General features: G+C 46.0%; 1 protein-coding gene across 4 annotated transcripts in view; it reads right to left on the bottom strand.

Moving 5' to 3' along the window:
- The window catches only part of LOC135391297 (uncharacterized), a 198,043-nt gene that overhangs the window by 1,094 nt on the left and 186,885 nt on the right, over nt 1-10,064 (bottom strand). For all 4 annotated transcript variants that reach the window (XM_064621512.1, XM_064621513.1, XM_064621514.1 and 1 more), the window contains 6 exons: nt 2,905-2,992; nt 2,697-2,821; nt 2,545-2,603; nt 1,175-1,256; nt 991-1,075; nt 26-98 (listed from right to left, as the gene is read on the bottom strand). In XM_064621512.1, the coding sequence (XP_064477582.1) occupies nt 26-98; nt 991-1,075; nt 1,175-1,256; nt 2,545-2,603; nt 2,697-2,821; nt 2,905-2,992 (512 nt within the window). The remainder of the gene's footprint in view (nt 1-25; nt 99-990; nt 1,076-1,174; nt 1,257-2,544; nt 2,604-2,696; nt 2,822-2,904; nt 2,993-10,064) is intronic.

The raw sequence follows: 10,064 nt of genomic DNA, 5'->3' as shown, positions 1-10,064 counted from the left end.
CGCAGTCAGTGCAAGTGTATAATACCTCTGGAAAGCCTGGACTGCAGCCGATTGTTCTCTTTCTTCATCTGTTGCATTGCTTGATCTTGTTTCTGTAACTGTAAGTGCGAATAGTCATTTTAAATTTTCAAAATACAGTACAATCTAGATTATACGAATCTTACAGGGCAGCGAAAAAAACTTCGTATCATCCGAAATTCTTATAGAAATAATTAAGCCAAAATAAAAATTAAGGCAAGAAAATAGACAGTGACTGTTCATTTTCCATTACTGTCAGTGAAAGAGGTCGGTCGTAGAGTTCGAAATACGCGAGATGATTCAAAAGGCCCAGCACGTGCTTTCCATCCGCGAGTCGCGCGACAGTGTCGTAAAGCGAGCTTCTCCTAAAGAACGCAGGCGTTAGGTGAAGCCGACTTGTGGAATGGTGATGCGTGATGTAGCAAGAAGTTCTCTCCACGTGTTCTGGTCGCCGTTTTGGTTTTCCTAAGCCAGTGGGGCGTCTTGGCGACGTCACACTCACATAGCTTCGCGGTTTATTGTTGCGGGGTTGGGGTTTGGGGGGTAAAAAGGTGAAATCAGATGTAAGGTTCAAGGCCGTGTAGTAATCCCTTTGATGTTATCTCCACCACCACCAAAGGGAGAGGCATTGCTTGCATTGCGCAACATGATGTAAGGGAGTTCGTGGTGAGGATCTCGCTCCCTCCCCAAAAGGAGGAGCAGCATGACTGGCGCGCTCTCGCGTCACGGGGGAATGACCTCTGTCGCTTCCTTGGCTCGTTCGCATCATCCGTGAAGGCCGCATCATCCGTGAAGGCAAGCTAACTCGTTCGTATGACCTTAGCTCTAATACATGGGAAGAATAGGCATTCCAACTGGGACCGGAAAATAATTCGTAGCATCCCGGAATTCTTATCATCCTTGATCGTATCATCGAGATTCTACCGTTATTTACTCTACCCTATTTACTCCCAAAATTGCAATTACACTTACGAGAGCATTTAGCCTCATCACTTCCTGCTGTAATCTGGTTAAACAGGTGACCTGGCACTGATATGCTTCCAAAGATTTCTGCTTCCTGAAATAGGAGCACATTGGTATATGCAACGAACGGCGATGCCAAATCAGATAAATTTGTCAGATTTTTTTTTTTTAAATGCGATATCTTTTCGCTCACCAACGATCAATTTCATCCTCCATGTTGGAGATCGTTTCCGGACGATTCCATTCTTGAGTTCCAGGTAGGGGAGGGTAGTGACCTAAAACAACCCAATGTCTGTGGCAGTTTACTTTGAAACAAAGTTGACTCTAGTCACTCTACCGTGTATTCGCACAAGCAGCAAGCAACCGTCCTCAGTACCAACACCACCTACGGGTTAGTCTAGCAAACGTTACACATTTCAATCACATCGTAAAAATAGAAGACTGGGTTTAGCCTTCCCCAAACTTTGAGGACTGATAGCCATTTGTCTGAAGTTTTATTGGAATTTTTTGTAAGCACTATGGTCATGTAGAAAGAAAATTAAAAATCAAGCAAAATCTCGTCCCATGCAATTTCAATGGCCTATCTCACGCAAACACACCATTTTTTTTTTGTGTCTGCTTCACATTCACATCACCTCACACAGGCGGCGCTGCCTAGAACGATGTGACATGTCCATTCTGACGTTATGCACCAATCCTCTTCTTCTGTATGTTGACGCCACCTGTGTGTGGTGAAATGAAAGTGAAGCGCACGCAGGAGAAAATGGCGACTTTTGAGTGAGATTGGCCATAGAAAATGCATAGAGAGATTTTGCTTGATTTTTAATTTTTCTTCTACAGGACCATAACGCTCACAAAAAAAATCTAACGAAACTTCAGACAAATGGCTATCAGTCTGCGAAGCTTGGGGTTGGCTAAAGCCCGTCTTCTATTTTTACGATGCAGTCGAAATGTGTAACGTTTGCTAGACTAACCCTGTAAATAGAGAAAGCCTGCGCATTGCCTCCTCTCCCTTTTTCAGTCTGCTACTGCGATTCACCGTTCTGCGAATTCAAGAACCCGCAAATGATTGCGGCTCACCTGATGGAACATGCAGACCTAGATATTTAGACAAGTGCAAGACGCTTTCCAGAAAATCGGTTTTGAGAAAGATTGAGACCGTTTTGCGCTTCATTTCCAAGTTTTCCCATTTAGTACGCAGGGACGTTCAATCACAACTCGCAGACGACGGTTGTTCTTGTCCATGGCCACGACCGGTGAAAGCACGTTCGTCATTGGCTACGGCCGTTGAAAATACGATCCTGATTGGCTGACTCTTAATTGTTACATCACGTCGACGAGCGCGCAGGCTTTCTGTATCTAGGTGGTGTTGCCGGTACCCCAGCAGAAGATGCGAAAAAGGTCATAGCTTTCTGCTGCCAAGATACAAAAATATTCCGTAGCAGACGACAGTGCGCCACTCCCGATTTTTTACTGAGCAGTTTTTTTTTTTTTTCGCAAGAGTATTCTGTGAGGATGCCGTTCGTGTGAACACACGGTAAATAATTTGTAAAAAAAAATTACCGTCAAATGGCGGAAGGTAGCACAATGAAATGCCAGTATTCGGAATCTCTTCGAGCTCCCTGCAATATTTTCGTGCAAGAAAATTTGATGAACGTTTACGAAGGTATACAAATACACGGAAAGATGAGAACAAAAACAGCGACGTTCCCAACCTAAAGCGGCTGTTGAGAATGATGTCATTGGTCCAATTGTTTTTCATGAAGAAATGTACCGAGCTCGGTGGGGTTCGCACAACTATGGCGTCGTACGGACCCACAACAAGTGGGCTCTTTAGACGCTGAAAGAAAAGAAGCAGTGCCTTAGGTACACAGGGATACCGTGACAGCTGCTACCTTTAGAGTCCTTAATATGTTGTCCTACCTCGAGGAGGAATTTTCCGATGCCGTGTTTTCTGAACTTCTTCCTTACAGCTATCACTGGCAGGTAGACTACTTTAGTTCCTGGAATTCTGTAAGGAAATAAGTCGGGTGGTCAGCCGGTTTTGGCTCATGCAGAGTTGTGTAGGTTTACTGGAAAGTACCAGAGAAGAATAACGTGCAATCCATGTCCTAACCCAGTGGATCCGCGAAACCTGGGGGTTCCGCGAGTCGTGTCCTTAGGTTCCGCGAGGTGCCGAGAGTGAAAGCACGCTCACTGCATATGCCACGACATTCCGGCGTTAAAAAACCCATATTTTAAAATCCACAATAACAAAATCCCAAATTACAGTTTGAAAGCCGATATCCGCGAGGTCTCAGAATTGCCATGTTTCAGAATAGCAATATCACTGAGCAACCTGTCAGCTTCACGTGTCTTCGATGTCGGTTAAAGTAGCCTTAGTGAATGAAATGCGCATCTTAGCAACGGTTTGGTTTAGTAGGGTGGACGCGCTGGAGCAACACAGAATGAAGCGACGTTGGTTAATTTACGGTTAGGCAACTTGGGCTAACCAAAGTTAGCCCAAGTATGGTGTCAGAGTTTTCTCGTGCTTGTTCTGGCATCATAGTGTAGTGGTTTGGGATTCCGAGCGTCTGGGTTTTAATTTTGTGGATTCTTAACTGTGGTGATTTTGTGGCACAACCGCTCGACCTCGGCAAGCCTTTGCATCCGACTGCTTCCCACATCTCGTTATAGTCATAAGGATTGGCATCGGATCGCTGGACCAAGGTGCTGCTGCAGGCGCTCGTTGTAAATATAGTAGAGCCAACAGGTATTGGCTGGCTCTACCGACAATCGAACCTCACCACGTGGGGTTCCTGATCAGGGCCGGCGCCTTTTGCCTCAAGGGGGACAAATGAAAAAAAAATTGCACCCCCCCCCCCCCCCCCCCGCACGCACAATGAAAGTTCTGTTCGGTTAGGAACTTTGAAGAACTCCCCTGGCTACATTGAATTCAGCTTCACAAGAATCATGATAAAATCGCTAAAACCAGTGCTAAAAACACTAAGGACGACACAGGACGGACGCACTGCACTGCACTGTCCTGTGTCGTCCTTAGTGTTTTTAGCACTGTGTTTAGCGATTTTATCATGTGTGACCAACAGGCACAAGTTGGTACTTTATTCATTTACAACAATCAGTTGTAATCCTACAATGCATTATTGTCGGAGAAGTACTGTCAAGTTGTCCAATGAGTCTGGCAAAACTGATGCCGACACCTTATGACTAAGCAACATATACGTAATTAAATTGTAATTAAAAATAAATCATTCAATACTTGTACGACATCTAGTTCACCTGACGCCTTCTAGAAAGTCGCTTCCAAGTGTAGGATCCTTAAGGCTGAGCTGGCACAGACATGTACTCCCTCCTATAACGTAAGTTGAGAACCACTGCACTAACCAATACATATGAGCAACTTGAAGCCTGGCTCGTATTTGAAAGTATTCATACGTGCATTGTCCAGGGCAGCAGCGTAGCAAGCGATATTCCTGGAAGGGTTCTGTGGCAACTTTATATGGGGGAGGGAACTCCACTCTCTTTTCCCCTCTCACAAAGGTACGATTTCGTGTGTTTGTGTGTGTGTGGGGGGGGGGGGGGGCGTCGAAGCCCCCATACCCCACCTCTGGCTATACCACTGGTACAGGGTGTGCGCAGATAGAATATACCGACATTGCTTTACATGCGCAGCCGTGGTTATACTCAACGTATGTGTGCATACCCTGTATTTTATGCCTTGTTGTTCTAACTCCTCTCTCTGCGTTCCGTACTACACGTCATGGCGCTTTCTTTTTTTTTTTTTTTTTTTTACAAGCAATGTTTATCAGGCAGGGATGGTAAAGCACCTAACTGTTTGCCTTAAACGGAAATTCCCTCTTCAGCGTAATTGGAATAAATTGTCTGACGGGAACTTCTAACCCCAAACAACTCTCCTGTCCTTTCAGTTCAAATCGAGCTTTTGTCGTGGCAGCGGTCTGCGGCTGGAGACGGAAGGAAATCAGGCGAAAAGGCCGCGCCCACATTTCCCCGCCCTGACGTCACGGGGCGTAGGATTTTCCCTCTCCCTCGCGCGCCCCGCCCACCCGGAGCGCGCCAATGGGAGGACGCGTGGGCGGAGTCGACTTTCATTGCCATCTGGGGGCAGAGGTTCGAACGTAGACGGAGACGTGCTTTTCGCGATGAGATGGCGCTGCTCGATCTGTGAACCTAACCTAGGGACGCGCGTTCCTTGGGACCACGAAAATGGTCGGCGAAGTACTGCGTCTGAGCGATGCTCGCGTTTGTCTGTTTGTTTGTTTTTGCTTTTAATGAACGTTTTATGATGGCTTGTTTTTGCTTTTAATAAACGCTTCATGATCGGCATCCTTGGGCGATGCACGCGTTTGTTTGCTTTATTAAACATATGGAACAGCGTTGTTAGAATGATCTTGATAAGACGTCCGCGGAATCGTTGCGCCCGTGTTTGGGTGATAGTAGGGCGTTCTTTGGCGTGTGCCTTCCCTTTTATTGAGCATGTCATGCGATTCGTGTGCGAGGCGCTGTGGACCGGACGCGGGCGGCGAGAGGTATGCCCCGCTTTTGTTTTTTTGTCGTTTCGCGGGACAATGCGTCATTATGGACTGTTTCCCTCTGCGTTTTTTTTTTTTTTTCCTCTCTCTTTCATACCCCCTTTATGTCTTAACTGCGCCATGCGACATGTGTTGTCACTAAAGGAATTTGATAAGATTCCATGCCCGTGCCGTTTTTGTGCGTACGTTTAGGAGGTAATGCCGACAGAAGACTCTGGTTCTTTTCCCCCTTTTACTAAACATGATGACACACGTTGTTACAGAAGGACTTTGACGAGACGCCCAGGCCGTTTCTGTGCGTATGTTAGGTAATGCTGGCTAATGACGACAGAAAACTACTGTTTTGGTGGTTTCTTTCATTAAACTTTGGTGGCACCGTACCGCTGTCAATCGACTAGGCGCGCATCATCTTTCTATGTGAAACCAGGAGACGCATGCAACTGACCACAGCGGGCTGCGAAATTAATGCACATGACATTTATTGCAAGGAACTGCATGGACAGGCTTTTGTTGGCGATGACAACAGTACATGGGGTTGAGGGCTGTCCTCTGAAACCCTGTTGTCACACTGTAGTCAGGGAAGGCACACGCCAAAGAACGCCCTACTATCAACCAAACACGGGCGCAACGATTCTGCGGACGTCTTATCAAGATCATTCTGACAACGCGTGTTCCATATGTTTAATAAACCAAACAAACGCGGGCATCGCCCAAGGACGCTGATCATGAAGCGTTTATTAAAAGCAAAAACAAGCCATCATAAAACGTTCATTAAAAGCGAAAACAAACAAACAAACAAACGCGGGCACCGCTCGGAGACGCCGATCATGAAGCGTTTATTAAAAGCAAAAAAACAAACAAACAAACGCGGGCATCGCTCAGAGACGCCGATCATGAAGCGTTTATTAAAAGCAAAAACAAGCCATCATAAAACGTTCATTAAAAGCAAAAACAAACAAACAAACGCGGGCATCGCTCAGAGACGCCGATCATGAAGCGTTTATTAAAAGCAAAAACAAGCCATCATAAAACGTTCATTAAAAGCAAAAACAAACAAACATACAAACGCAAGCATCGCTCAGACGCAGTACTTATCGCCGACCATTTTCGTGGTCCCAAGGAACGCGCGTCCCTAAATTCACAGATCGAGCAGCGCAATCTATGGAACACGGGCCAAGTCAGGGCCATGGTGAATGGAACGACCCAGTGGACGTAGCATCGCGAAAAGCACGTCTCCGTCTACGTTCGAACCTCTGCCCCCAGATGGCAATGAAAGTCGACTCCGCCCACGCGTCCTCCCATTGGCGCGCTCCGGGTGGGCGGGGCGCGCGAGGGAGAGGGAAAATCCTAGGCCAGATCTCTAGAGAATAGTCGGAATATACTGCCCGTGGAAGCATCTACGAATTGGTGCTTGGAGAGCCAAGTATCCCTTTTCCGTGACTTCAATGGCAAGCTTTATACCTAACCAGGGGATAGATTCAGACCCTCGGTTCCTTTGTCGGAGCGCGTAGTGGGGGAGGTGAAAGAGGGAAATCCAATGTATAAACTGACCCTTAACGTTGGCCTCTGTTGTTATCGAGTGCCCTAAATGTAAAATAACAGTGGGTTTGCGCGGGATATTCATTTTGAAGGTGCTGGAGTTTCATGTGTATGTGCGGTGGCGGTGGTGGGGGGTTGTCATCTTACCTCGCCCGAGTACTACGCGACCCGAAGAGCCGCAAAGACCACTCAGTCTCCCTGCCCATGAAAAGAAGAATAAAAGAGACCCCATCCTAATAGGCTTTTGAACCCTCAGTGTCACGCATGCGAAGAAGGGAAAGAGTCCGTGTATGTAGGCATAAGAAACTTTGATAAAGGTCTGAGAGTCGGTTTTGGTTAGGTGGATATGGTGGTAAGGTTAGGCTAGGTTAGGTTAGGTTAGGTAAAGTTCGTTTAGGACTTTAAAGGGACAGTCCGGGAAAACCGGAAGTTGATTTTTTCCAACTGCCACGGAGACTTACATGCTGCGTGGAAAGTTTCAGCTCACAAAATGGCGTGGTTTTCGAGATATCTAATAAAAAATACTCCTCTGAAGACATCCGGTTTCGTTTTTCTCCCTCGCATACTCCTTGCCCCAAGGCTCCTCTATGTACGTCAGCCGTCACGTGAGCATGACGTCCCCAATGGACAAAGTGGAGCGGAGGACTGCGCCGTTGCTGGGGGTGCAGAGAGGTGTTTTTGTCTATGAGTGTACTGAACAGAAGGCTACGTCGTGATACCTGTGTCTACATTGATGCTACTGTGCATTTTAGTCTACATAACGCGTGATTGCTACTCAAAAACTTCATAATGGACAAATTCTAGCACGCAACAATCAACTATCGCGCAAACAGGCATGCGCAAGTCACGTGCGGCATCGCTCTTATGCACGTCACGCGAGAGCTCGCTGCGGCCTTTACTCAGGACCAATTGCGGCATAGAAAAAAGTCGATTATAAATCGTGCGATACGATTTCTTCAGAAATATTTTGCACAGTTGTTGTGAGGAGTATTAGAAATCATAAGGCGGTGTTTCCCACACCTATGTTTTCGACCGGACTGTCACTTTAAATGAATGAACAACAACAACTTTATTACAAGACGATGTCTGGGGAGTTTCATCACCGGGGGCGACACTCTACCCCATTGCTGGTGGTGATGCGGGGAAATGCAATCATGTGCCCCATCACAATCAGGTTCGAAGTCCTGTGGTGTCCAGAAAGGTGAAGGGAGCCTTGAGGGCAGAGCGTTGGTGTGCTGGATGTGGCCAGAGACCAAGCAATTTTGTGAGAGAGAGAGAGGGGGCGGGAGTCTAGCTCGTTAAATGAACGTAACCATTTGTGCCTGACTAGAACTAGCAAACCCGTAAAGTAGTTACGTGGAGATGCAAAATTCCCGGTAATTTTGACATACTGAAATGGAAGAATGACTTTTTCAGATTTTCTCTCGAGGAAGAATAAAAAAGAATCTGGAGGTAAAATAGCTTTGGATTGTTCAGGGACTAATATTCGTAACGGTACTATCGTTCACCATATAAATTAAAAAAAACAACAAAAAAAAACGGGGTATGTTTTATTTTGTCTAGCTTATAAATTACATCAGACCAACTCATGTCAATGGAGTCCAGAACGACTAAACCGTCAGGCTTGGCAGGCAAGTTTTTTTTAAACCACTTTCGTGCCTTTTTTTTTTCTTTTTTGTCGAGGCCTTATCTCAGTAAGGGAAAGCGAGGGCTACGTCCATTCCAATGGGTAGTCGAGAACACATGACCCCTCTCACGGTACCGGTTTTCTATACGCGTCTGATATTCCCTTTGCTGTAAGCCTTGGAACGCAGGTTTACATCAATGCAAATAACAATATTTAACGTCTATTTCAAGCGCATTGAAACGAAGTATATACGCTTAGTGAAGTGTAGCATATACCCTGCAGGGATCCTAACTTTCCGAGCCAAAAAATAAGAGCGAGATAGAAAAAAAAAAAACAGAGAGATCTTAAAGGTACTGTAAAGCAGTAGACAAGCATGATATGCCGGTGATGTGACTAGAGACTTTGTTGCTTCTAAATACCATAAGCGGAACCATATGACCGACAACGCGCTATAATTTTTTTTAATTTGCCATGAAAGATGCGGCGTAGCGGAGCGGTGCGACGCCTGGTGTCAAACAACCCCCTGTACAGCGGGCAACACTGAAAATTGGTATTACACACTATGACATCGGAGCTTCGTTATTTTAGTAACCATATTATTAGTTTTCCTGTTTATCTATGCATTCTGAAATCCCTGTTAACAGTTTAACCTGTTAACCCCTGTTTTTGCGAAGTAACCCAGTGCTGGCCGCTGTTCGATGGGGGCTCTCCCTACTTCTCTGCTGCAGTGCTCTGCTGCGTCTGCGCGCTCCTTTTGTTCGCGGCCTCTTTCGAACGAACAAACTCTCTCTGTGAACCTCTATGAACAAACAGGTCCCGACGCTGTCTGGCTTCTTGAACGTCTGACACATTTTTTTTCAACGGCTCAGCATTTCATTTCAGTTCGCTTATCCGTTTATCCTCAGATGTGGATCGTTGTGTGGATTGCAGGGGCGGATTTTATGGTGGATTGTGGTGGATTGTTATGTCGGGCCCAGTGTTATACGCATGCAATGTGGTTGCCGCCGTATGTGTCAGAAGTACGGATTCATTTCGAATACCTAGTACAGTGTTGCCCGTAATCTTTAATTGTAATTTTCTAATTAACTGCACCGTCGATTGGAATGAAACTTGCACAGTTTTTGTCCTGGTGCCTTGTACTATCGAAAAGCCACACTAAATGACATTTGATCGGTGCTGCTTTACAGTACCTTTAACTCCGTGCTAAGATGTTGGATCATCAACAGTACGTAGGAATGTTGCCTTGAAAAGAGCGAAGACTTTTCCCCCTTCGTCTTTTTTTTCCCTTTTTCCTGCAAATAAATCCCCCCCCCCCCCTTATGGAGCAGTTTTACCCAACTTTCTCTTCCACGCCCTCGTGTCGTTAC

This window comes from Ornithodoros turicata, chromosome 4 (assembly GCF_037126465.1).
Source record: "Ornithodoros turicata isolate Travis chromosome 4, ASM3712646v1, whole genome shotgun sequence".
NCBI classification, from domain to species: domain Eukaryota; kingdom Metazoa; phylum Arthropoda; class Arachnida; order Ixodida; family Argasidae; genus Ornithodoros; species Ornithodoros turicata.
This window is presented reverse-complemented; position numbering and strand designations above follow the sequence as displayed.